General features: G+C 35.8%; 1 protein-coding gene across 1 annotated transcript in view; it reads right to left on the bottom strand.

Moving 5' to 3' along the window:
- Positions 1–481: 481 nt before the first annotated feature.
- LOC110020694 (WD repeat-containing protein 44-like) overlaps positions 482–12,569 on the bottom strand; it is a 32,800-nt gene continuing 20,712 nt past the window's right edge. The window contains exon 7 of the mRNA XM_020718888.1: positions 482–1,271. Within this exon, the coding sequence (XP_020574547.1) occupies positions 664–1,271 (608 nt within the window). The 3' untranslated portion in view covers positions 482–663. The remainder of the gene's footprint in view (positions 1,272–12,569) is intronic.

Genomic DNA, 12,569 nt, shown 5'->3' on the forward strand with positions numbered 1-12,569 from the left:
GCAACTAACTTCCCCGCAGCAGTCACAGCTGCAGCTGAAAAACTGAGAAACTGTGCGAAACAGAGCCTAAAATTTAATATTGGTTTAATTAGTGTTTTAATCTTGCTCAAATATGAAAAAAATTTTACAATTATTTATTAGTTTTACCATGGGAATGAATTCTTGCTAAATTTATCAAATTAATTAGACCAATTTATTACCATCTGGCCACCATTAACTTCTCAACAAAAATAAGCTGCCCACTCAATTGATGTCTTCTAAACCTTAAATTTCCTAAATTCCTTTAAACGATTTTGCTTCATATTAACTATATATTAGAATATCATAATCTGGAGTCATTCAATATCACCATGCATCAAGCTATTGCCTCTAATTATCATCATCTAAGAAAAAAAATTCAATTCAAATGAGACTCTGCAAAGAACCTTCTCTTTGAACTAGCTTCACCATACATTTTATCTGCACAAGGCAGCACTATTTCTTTTCAGCTGGAACAAAACGACGCACATTAATTCAAATTGAAGGCGGTTGAAAAATAAAATAAAAATAAAAATAAAATCATAACAAACAACAGATATTACATATCTCCTCGCCATATATTCCTCTATCTATACAAATCTACTGCAGAGCTGATAAACTTGCCAGCAACTTCCACACGCACTATTATACTCTCACAGGAAACCCAAAGTTCTGAAATGTTCTGATCCGGCCTCCTCTCGTGGCGGCGACGATCACCATTCCCCAAGCTGACTTGCTTTGCAGATGAATTCCTCCATCACTCCGATCCGTGCTGCTCTCAGGACTGCTCTGCTCTGACGACACCACCAGCTTCTCCTCCGGCCATGTCGCCGAAGCTCGATCGCCGAACTGATTCGTGTTCGAGCCAACAATACCGGGTGGCCGTAGCGAGTCAATAATAGACTCATGGCCGTTGGATTCGTCCAGAAGCTGGAGGCTAAGTTTTGAGTTTTGAGAAAGGCCATTTATGGGCGGCTGCGGCGGTGGCGGGGTTTTGAAGCCATGAGGAGTTGTTTCGCCGGGGGTGTTATAGGTGGTGGCGGCAGCATTTATCCATGGAATGGCGGCCGTTACATCACGGCAATGGAAATGCTCGTATGTCTGTCTGGTATTGATGTTTACTTTGCTTCTGGTTGGTCTGGGATCCGTGTCATGTTTCCAGACGTAAATATGGGAATCTTCACTGGCGCAGATGACATATTTTCCGTTTTGGGTTACGGAGGCTGAGATTTGGCTGCTTGTGTTGCGAAACCCTGGCATCAGAAAGTTTAGAAACATTATTTGGAAACAGGGAGAGAATATTGAAGTTTAGAAACAATTTTACTATCACAAGGAAATCATGACAACTTTAGAAACAAACTTATGCCAATTTACAATTATTTAGTATTGGTATATTAACATTCATCTAGCTCTTTTTTACAATATTAATTGGATGGAAAATTTACATACAATGCACACAATTCCTTTGAATTTACATATCTATCACCCAAAGTTTGATTTTTTACACTTATAACACCTTGGTGTCATAAATCTACGCATTAGAAGGTGTATTTCAGTTTTAAGAAGATAGTGATGGTGGTATTTTTGACGTGATGTTAAATTTAAGTGGTATCATGTAAATATGAATGCTTAGGGGTTAGATATGTAAATAAAATAAGAATTGTGTGGCATGTATGTAAATGCCCCTAAATATATTTACAATCCCATTAGCGTAGGCTCTACTTGTTATCATTAACGTTTATATTTTTTCACACCACCATCTGAATATTCTTTCCACAAAACCAAATTTAGCTGTTAGATGCTCCTTTAGCGATTGACAAATTCACATAAAATTACACATCTATTGCAATTTTAAAGCATATACCTTTTAGCCCTTCGAAAAGTAAGTCCAGGTCCGAATTATGGTAAAAACTAACCTACAATGTAGAGGTAAGATTACATGCATCAACTCCTACCAAGACGCTACATTAACAAGAAGCCTAATGCGCTGCATAGTGACGATTAATGAAAGCTACCCTGAAATACTGGGGATTAGCTATATTGCTAATGATGATGATGTTGCCATGAGTAAATTGACCGAGCAAATTGAAATGTCAAATATAGAATAGCTTATCGTAACAGCTACTTTTTTTAATGAACAGAGAGAGAGAGAGAGAGAGTCAGACGGTGATAAACACTTGCAGTTAATTGTTGAAGCTCTATAAAGTGATTTTTATGTCTGCTGAGAAAATTAAATCATGTACATGTATTTTGAGTCTTTTCATATTGTTGGGTCATTGTTGCTTATTGGTCATATGGGATTCTGTATTCTACAGTGTTATGGATGTATTATTGAGTTAAAAGTCACCCAAATCCCCTTTTTCATGCTTTAACTTCTTTAATTCTCTCGTGAACCTTTGATTTCTCTACAATTTTTACATTCCTTGGTTTTCTACACCATATTTTTTATTTCAAATTTTCTTCTCTTTTTTCCCGATGACTTTTATTTTCTTTCCCTCCTTCCTTACATTCAAGTGAATATTAGAATTTCCCCATCATGCCTATTAGATATACTTATTCATTTGGAATGTAAAGGCACTTATTTATGAATGCAAGCTTATGTTCCACTACTTGTATTCATGTCTAGTTACTAGAGGAAACTAATGTGAGAGTGTAGAACCGTTGAAGAAAGACGATCAAAGTTGAAAATTATTGTTATGATAAGGACCGCTCTTAAAAACAATCTTTCGGTTGATTTGTAGTATTCTTTCTTATTTACATTTTCTATAGACGACCACCTTTATAGAATTTTATCCATACTTCTGTCTCAGTGATTAGCTTAAATTTGGTCAAAACCAGTTAACAATAAAATCTCTATTTGCAACCATTTTATTTATTTATGCTTTAATCTTGTGAAAATGTTATGGAATTTAATTAAAATTTTAATTCTTGTGCTGTGTTTCTTTCAATCTTCTAGATAATTAGTTTTAGATTTGTATTTCTACAATTATTAAAGTTTTAATTGATTTTCTGGTGAAGATATAGAACTTAGTCATTGGTAGGACAACCAAATCCTTCACCCATCATCGAATTAATAGTTTGTCTTGCACCAACCATTTTATTACAATAGAAGTTCCTCATCATTCAAATTTGATTTTTTTTCTGATTGTATACTACATGTTTAATCAAAACCCGTGTAATATAATTATATGTTATCCTCGATCAACTTTTCTCTTGTTATCCAGAAAGAGATCCATCAATGGTGTAAGAACCCAAAAGCAATAAACAAAGTAGGGAAGGAGAAGTAGACTAAACCAGAGAACAGTATATCATTGTTAAATAACAGCAAATGATCAAAGTTGCGTGAATACAAATTAATATATGATAGCTGCAAAGAAGGCTTCAAAAACAGGCTATTAAGTTAAAAAAGTAGAACTTGAAATGCAGTCTATAATAGAAAGCTGTAATAATATGGTAGGGGTGATGTGCACTCTCGGGAGAAAGTGTTGGGATGATAAATCCTCTTATATTATACGGGGGCTTAGATTCAATTAGAATCTAAACCATACTACGGAATAGAATCGCACAGATTTGACATAACCGGAACAAAAATACAAATAAAAGCATAGCAAAGACAATCCAAAAAAGCACACAAGAATTTAGTGCCGAAAAACCCGAAAATGGGAAAAAACCATAGAACCACATCACCAAAAAATTAAAAAGTTAACAGAAAACTCACTTAAATTTCCTCTCTATAATCAAAGAAATTTACAACACTTCGCTCCAAATCCTTCCTCTCGATCCGTCAAGAGAAACACGCATCGAAATCCTCCTCCCCGACACTTCTCTCCTTCACCGTAAGCTTGTCGAAGAACTCAAGCGCTGGAATCTACATTTTTCGTTGCTGAAAAGAGCCTCTTAAATCGAAACAGGGAGCCAACTGCATTTGGCGCAAGAGCGCCTGGAAGTGGGCGCTGGAGCACCGGTGGCTCAGGAAAGAAAAGCCTAGAACCGCAAGTGCACCGAGACGTGAGAGTAAGGGCGCCTAACCTCGGGTTGGGCACTGGAGCACCGAGCCTGCAGCTTGTGGTGGTCTTCCAAGTTGTGGGCGCACGAGCGCCCGAAGTTGGCTTTGAAGAGCCGCGCCTGCTGTCTTCCACTATGATGCTCCAAATCAGGCTCCACACAATAACAGATATATCTATGGTGGTCCTGCATCAAATCTCCCCTGCTTCATAAGAACTCATCAAGAGTTCAAAGGGGGTGTGATGGAGCCAATGGTAAGAAGTCACTAATAGAGATCTGAACATTGAATAAGAGGGAGGTGTGCAAATCTAGTGGATGTGAGAGTACATAAGCATTGTCATTTATCTTGTGAACCACAAGAGCCAAACTTTCCTGCGGCGAGCTTTGAGTACCCGGAGGAAAGCATTCCTCACATAAACGGGCCATGAAAGGATCCTCAGACTCAAAGGATTTGAGGAGCCGATGGTTATTATCTGTGTGCTTGTATTAGTCATTTGACAGCTGAAATTTGTGCCTAATATTGCTGATCATGTTTTCAAAATAGGTTGCCATGGTTGCTGTTGTTTTATTGTTGGAAGAGTAGACATGTCCATGGCATAGTTTGGTGTCTTTGTGTAGTCAATAGCAAGTCGAAAAGCAAGAAACTGTAGGTGAATTCGGCTCAACTGAGGGCATCGCCTCACTATTGGAGCGTTCTCCAATTAGGCACTGTATATATTCCCTAAGGGACAATTGACGACCTCTATTTGGCCATTTGTTTGAGAAGGCCATGTCGAGCCAAGTTGACTATCAATTTCGAGCCTCTTCTATAATTCTTACAAAAGATGACTCACAAATTTAACGATCTTATCAAAGGTTAAGTTTGATGGGATGCAGTTTAGCCTTGCTATGTTGTGGAAGAACAGATAATAGTCATTGTATCAAATGTTTTCTTAATAGAGGCGGTGAAGTGTGCCATATCTGGAAAAGTATCCATGGTGACCATGATGGATAAGTGATAATAGAATTAGAACTCTAAAGATTGTTGTTTTTGTTAAGATTCTTACTGTTATAAGCGCTTGTTCCTCAAGTAGGTTTAGATACATGCTCAAAAAAAATTTAGAAAGACCTGGAAGTATTAATATAAATAATATCTTAGGAAGAAAAAATTTTTATTGGAGAAGATTTAAATGAATATGTTGGTAGAATGATTTAAGATTTTAGAAATATTCATGGTGACCACAGGACTAATGAAGAAAAAAAATTCATATTAGATATTGTTTTAGCTTATAATTTTATTATTACTAATACTTAATTTAAGAAAATACATGAGCATATTATCCCTTCAAAGAAAAAATCTACCAAGGCACATTGAATTTTTTTTTTTATATGAGTAGAATTGATTGTAGAGATTATTTAGATTGTCAGGTCATTTCAATTACAAATTTAAGTACTTAATATTGATCATTTGCATTGGATTTTAAGATAAATGTTTAGAAGATAAAAAATACAATAAAAAAAATGATTATATAATTAAATGGGGCCATTTAAAAGACAGATAAAATATTTTTATAAGTAAAATTCAAGATATTAAGATTTGAGATGTTCATGAAAAAGCTAATATTGTGTGGGAAAAAAAAACTCTTATAAATAATAATAGTTGGTGGTGGTATAATAATGCAGGAAAAGCTAAAATATTAAAAAATTTATTATAAAATTGGATTAAATATAAAAACATAGAAAATTAGAAAAAAAGAAATATAAGGCTGGTCGTAGGGAGTCTACGAGAATAATTTGTGAAGTTAAAAATTCTACTTTTAGTGATCTTTATAATATATTAGATAATAAAGATGATAAAATATATTTGTATAAATTGACCAAACAAAGATATAAATTGTGATTTAGTTCGTGTATTAAAGATGAAAATAAAAAAGTTTTTTCTTAGATGAGAATATTCAATATATGTGGGTGAGATATTTTGATAAACTTTTCAATGAAGATTTTAAAAATACAATTGATTTCAGTGATAATAATATTATTAATAATAATAAAACTTTTTATTTTTACCGTTGCATAAGTAAAACATAAGTTGATGAAACTTCAAAGAAAATGAAGTGTGAAAAATAAGTAGGAATTGATGGTATTTCAATAGAAGTGTGAAAGTGTTTAGGAGATTTGATAGTTTTTTGGCTTACCAAACTTTTAAATATTATTTTAAAAACTATAAAGATGCATGTGGAGGAAGAATATTTTGGTCCCTATTTTTAAGAATAAAGGGGATGCATAAGAGAGTCCAAATTATAAAGGAATAAAGTTAATGTGCCATACATTAAATTATGGGAGAGAGTAATTGAATATAAGTTAAGACATGATACAAATATTTCTCAAAATTAGTTTGAATTTATGTCAGGCAAGTTTACGGTAGAAGCTATACATTAATTGAGAGGTTTAATAAAGAAGTACAGAGAGAGTGAGGATCTATATATGATTTTTGTTGATTTAGAAAAAGCTTATGATAAAGTTTTAAGAGAAATACTTTGAAGAATTATAAAAAAGAAAGGTGTTGATACGATTTATATTCACGTCACTAAACATATATATACTAAAGTTGTTACTTGTGTTCGAATAGAAAGAAGATTAACCAAGTATTTTCCCATTTCAGTCAGATCACATCAATGATCAACTGTAAGCTCATATATTTTTGCTTTATTTATGTATGTTCTTATTAGACATTTACATAAGAGAGTACCTTGGTGCATGCTTTTCGTTGATGATATCCTTGTGGATAAGACGTGGATAAGACTAGAGAAAGAGTTCAAGAAAAAAATTGAATTATGGAAATCAATTTGATAGTCTAAAAGCTTTTATTTGAATAGACTAGAACTATATACATGAAATGCAATTTTCATAGTAGCAAATCTAGTGGCAGGGTTGTAACAATGGCTGATCAAGTCTCGAGTCTACTGTTGAAAATGACGGTGATATACATGGCGATGATTTAGTAGCATTCAAGTTGGATGGTTAAAGTAGAGGAATGTATCTGGCTATTGTGTGACAGAAAGCACCATTTAGCCTTGAAGGAAAATTTTATAAGATGGTGGTAAGACCTACAATGCTTTATGACGCAAAATGTTGACCTATAAAAGAGAATCACAAAACTAAGTTTAAGTGTTGCTGAGATGCTTATGTTGGTGAGTGCTTTTACACTTGGAGACAAAATGTGAGACGAATACATCCATGAAAAGGTTGGGGTAGCTCTAGTGGAAGACAAAAATTGAGAAAGTAGTCTTAGATGGTTTGGTCACATTAAACGACGACCATTTGATGACTTAATTAGGAGATTCGATGTTTTAGATTTGAGTTATGTTAAGGTAGAGGCTGACCTAAAAAAGACTTGGGCATGTTGTATTAAAAATGATCTATCAGCGACTTTAAACTTAGAGAAAAAAAGTGAAACGAATATATCTATGAAAGGGTTGGTGTAGCTATAGTGGCAGACAAGAATAGAGAGAGTCGTCTTAGATGGTTTGGTCATATTAAACGGGGATCATTTGATGGCCCAATTAGGAGAGTAGATGTTTTAGATTTAACTTGTGTTACGGTAGAAATATACCTAAAAAGACTTGAGCATGTTGTATTAAAAAAAATCTGAATTTATTAGAATAAAATGAAAATATGACAATCAATAAGACAAAATAGAGAAAAAGGATTCATGTAGCTAACCCTACTTAGTGAGATAAATCTTTTTGTTGTTGTTGGAAAAAGTAGTGCAAGAACTACACAAAAGCTTAGTATGTGTTGAGTTAGTTGTTTTGATAATAAGTCATCTGCCATATCTTGCGATAGCCTGTGTTTAGTCAGGCTCATTTTTGTAATGTGGGAGGTTGGGTAAGAAAACACCTCAACTTAAATTTGATTTTTCCACACGGAAGGGAGTCCTACGATTAAGTCTAGATATCCACATATTGGTCCAATAAGCATTTAATAGATTTCAGAAATGTGAAGCTCTTGTCATCATTGTTTGTGAAAACTTAAGCAACAATGAATCAGTAATTTCCTTCACAGTGGCCGGTATAGAAGAGCATGAAACCACTGTGAAGGCAGAGGTCTCATGAGATGCTTGGGCAGGTTCAGAATGGGCAGTTGTAGGCAAGAGAATGAGCTATCTTCCCATTCATTTGAATGGCTATGTGTTGGCTCTACGATCATACATTTTTCCTATATTGAATTGCCTACCATCATATATTATTCCCATATCGAATTGCCATGACCGTTCTATAATGACGTGAGATCTCTGCTGTGACAACGTCATATAAAACTCCACATGCAAAGTGTTTGCCAACACAAGCATATTTGAACTCCCTTGAGAACCCAACAGATTTACATGGGAGAGGATGCTTGGTTGTTTTTAGATTCAAGGCTTTGGCCACAACTGTAGAGATGATGTTTTCAATGCAGGTAATAATAATTAGAAGTTCACAAGCCTTATGGAACGGCGGATTAAGGGAGGCTGCAACAACGGGAAGGTGGAAGGGGAGTTGCAGCAGCACGACCAACAGGAAGGCTGGAGGGATTGTGGCATTGAACATGAAGAGGTAGGCGATGGGAAGCAACAAAGATTATCACCAACTTAGAGCAGGATATAGCCGAAACACCACTTGTCCACGAATACAACTCTAGCAAGGGAAAAAGACACTGGCGGCGGAAAAACTCTCAAGCAAAAACTAAACCCTATAATAGAAAATAATATATTTATAATAGAAGATAACTAGGTAGGGGGAGAAACCTCCCCTTGGGCAGCAATCCTAGCTACCGAAACAGGAGTTAGCCAATCCTACTCCCTCTTGGCCAAACCGGTCTAGCTGTTCTTTAGCTGGTTCAACTCAAGGTAGGCCCGGATCAGTCTTTCAGGGTTAGGAGAGTTTCAACCTCGTTGATAAGCTTCTGTCTGCACGGTGATGGTGACAGAGTTGTTGGAAACTCCCGCGGTTGAAGGATCTTCAACTGTGGCCCTAGTAGCCCCTGAATCTCATTGTCGACTGTACTTTCTCCCAAAACACTGGAGTTTTCTCTGATTACATGTATCAAAACTTTTGTGAGTATACTACTGAACTAAACTGAGACTTTGTGACACCTATCATATATTGAATCCTCCCAAGATAATTTAAGATTGACTCAACTTGAACTGGAGTGAGAGTAACCCAAGCCTCTCTGAATGGTGGTGGCCAAGACGGTATGGTTTTGATCATGATGTCCTAAAATGTTCTCTGTCGTGGTTGTGCCATGTCTAGAATCGGCGCCTCAGTCTTATCATCCTCTATCATCATCAAAACTGTTCTCACCAATTCTTCTAAGTTGGCAAGGGAACCTGTGATCTCGAACTTCATAGAGAGTAGAAGGACAAGATACTTATCAAATTTGGTGAAAGTGTTTTTGTATCCATTATGTCGAGTCTTGCAGTCATACTATCATAGACTCTCGGTAGAAATATACCTAAAAAGACTTGAGCATGTTGTATTAAAAAAAATCTGAATTTATTAGAATAAAATGAAAATATGACAATCAATAAGACAAAATAGAGAAAAAGGATTCATGTAGCTAACCCTACTTAGTGAGATAAATCTTTTTGTTGTTGTTGGAAAAAGTAGTGCAAGAACTACACAAAAGCTTAGTATGTGTTGAGTTAGTTGTTTTGATAATAAGTCATCTGCCATATCTTGCGATAGCCTGTGTTTAGTCAGGCTCATTTTTGTAATGTGGGAGGTTGGGTAAGAAAACACCTCAACTTAAATTTGATTTTTCCACACGGAAGGGAGTCCTACGATTAAGTCTAGATATCCACATATTGGTCCAATAAGCATTTAATAGATTTCAGAAATGTGAAGCTCTTGTCATCATTGTTTGTGAAAACTTAAGCAACAATGAATCAGTAATTTCCTTCACAGTGGCCGGTATAGAAGAGCATGAAACCACTGTGAAGGCAGAGGTCTCATGAGATGCTTGGGCAGGTTCAGAATGGGCAGTTGTAGGCAAGAGAATGAGCTATCTTCCCATTCATTTGAATGGCTATGTGTTGGCTCTACGATCATACATTTTTCCTATATTGAATTGCCTACCATCATATATTATTCCCATATCGAATTGCCATGACCGTTCTATAATGACGTGAGATCTCTGCTGTGACAACGTCATATAAAACTCCACATGCAAAGTGTTTGCCAACACAAGCATATTTGAACTCCCTTGAGAACCCAACAGATTTACATGGGAGAGGATGCTTGGTTGTTTTTAGATTCAAGGCTTTGGCCACAACTGTAGAGATGATGTTTTCAATGCAGGTAATAATAATTAGAAGTTCACAAGCCTTATGGAACGGCGGATTAAGGGAGGCTGCAACAACGGGAAGGTGGAAGGGGAGTTGCAGCAGCACGACCAACAGGAAGGCTGGAGGGATTGTGGCATTGAACATGAAGAGGTAGGCGATGGGAAGCAACAAAGATTATCACCAACTTAGAGCAGGATATAGCCGAAACACCACTTGTCCACGAATACAACTCTAGCAAGGGAAAAAGACACTGGCGGCGGAAAAACTCTCAAGCAAAAACTAAACCCTATAATAGAAAATAATATATTTATAATAGAAGATAACTAGGTAGGGGGAGAAACCTCCCCTTGGGCAGCAATCCTAGCTACCGAAACAGGAGTTAGCCAATCCTACTCCCTCTTGGCCAAACCGGTCTAGCTGTTCTTTAGCTGGTTCAACTCAAGGTAGGCCCGGATCAGTCTTTCAGGGTTAGGAGAGTTTCAACCTCGTTGATAAGCTTCTGTCTGCACGGTGATGGTGACAGAGTTGTTGGAAACTCCCGCGGTTGAAGGATCTTCAACTGTGGCCCTAGTAGCCCCTGAATCTCATTGTCGACTGTACTTTCTCCCAAAACACTGGAGTTTTCTCTGATTACATGTATCAAAACTTTTGTGAGTATACTACTGAACTAAACTGAGACTTTGTGACACCTATCATATATTGAATCCTCCCAAGATAATTTAAGATTGACTCAACTTGAACTGGAGTGAGAGTAACCCAAGCCTCTCTGAATGGTGGTGGCCAAGACGGTATGGTTTTGATCATGATGTCCTAAAATGTTCTCTGTCGTGGTTGTGCCATGTCTAGAATCGGCGCCTCAGTCTTATCATCCTCTATCATCATCAAAACTGTTCTCACCAATTCTTCTAAGTTGGCAAGGGAACCTGTGATCTCGAACTTCATAGAGAGTAGAAGGACAAGATACTTATCAAATTTGGTGAAAGTGTTTTTGTATCCATTATGTCGAGTCTTGCAGTCATACTATCATAGACTCTCTAGAAAAAGATGTCAGGTGTCCAGAGGCACCATGTTGTATCAAACCTGATCCTGTAGTTGGCTTTCAATCAAAAACTCCACTAGACACCTCTTGTCAATGTTGAATCTATTCTCCTTCAACTGAGAATAAACCTGAGAATGCCTCTAAGTTATGAAGCTCAATTTCTCTACCATCCGAGTAGATGTCACGCTCTCGCCGCTCTATCCATCGAAGAAACTGCATATCTTTCAATTCACAGTACAACGGGTGTACAATATGTTGTCGCGAAGCCACCACGACTCCCTCGTATTCTCAATTTGTAGGACCTGTCGAACCACGAGCATCTTGCCCTCATCCTCATCCGATGAAAGATGATACACCTCATCCTTGCTTTTACTCACTTAAATGAATTAATAAAAGAATAAACACTTCAATTTCTTTCATAAAATAAGAAGATGGACAAAGTCGAGCCTATAGTTTGAAAGCTAAATTTTACAGTCATGGGGAACTTGCTTTATATATCATCTACCACGTCATTCCATCCATAATACATCTAGAAACTGTAGTAATGATCAACAAAAACACTAAATCTAAAGAAATTAACAAACTTTAAATTAACTATTGATCTTTCCTCAACATTTAGGAAAATCTTTTTTAAGCATTAGTTCCACTCATTTGATATCTATATATATTTGTGGAGCAATATGGCTCAGAGCTACACTTAGTCAAATATAACTGTAACACATAATAAGAAAATGCACCTAATAAATGATATAACTAACCTATATTATGATTTAAAAACAAGAAACGTTAAATCAAATCATACGTTGAATTTAAAGAAAGAGCTAAACTCAAAGAAGTGTTACTTTTATTATTTTTTTACCAAGTAAAAGCCCAAAATAGTCCCTGAAAATTAAGAAGTGTCCAATTTAGTCTCAGACTATTTAAAATTGCTCTAAATTGATCCTAAATTTTATTTTTCATTACATTTAACGGTGGCCTACATGAATTGAAGGATATTTTATTCTTTTATGTAACTATTCAAAATTATGTGGTTTGCATCAAAATCTCTTTTTATTTGTTGTTAAAAAGTTATAATTTTTAATTTGCTTTAATAAATCTTTTCACAACAATCATCATTTTTTTTCAAATATATTTTTTTGTTGGATCATCATTTGAGTACACAACCTTATTTTAATATATATATATATATACATTGTCAGGTCA

The sequence above is a fragment of the Phalaenopsis equestris genome, unplaced genomic scaffold (genome assembly GCF_001263595.1).
Source record: "Phalaenopsis equestris unplaced genomic scaffold, ASM126359v1 Scaffold000107, whole genome shotgun sequence".
NCBI lineage: Eukaryota > Viridiplantae > Streptophyta > Magnoliopsida > Asparagales > Orchidaceae > Phalaenopsis > Phalaenopsis equestris.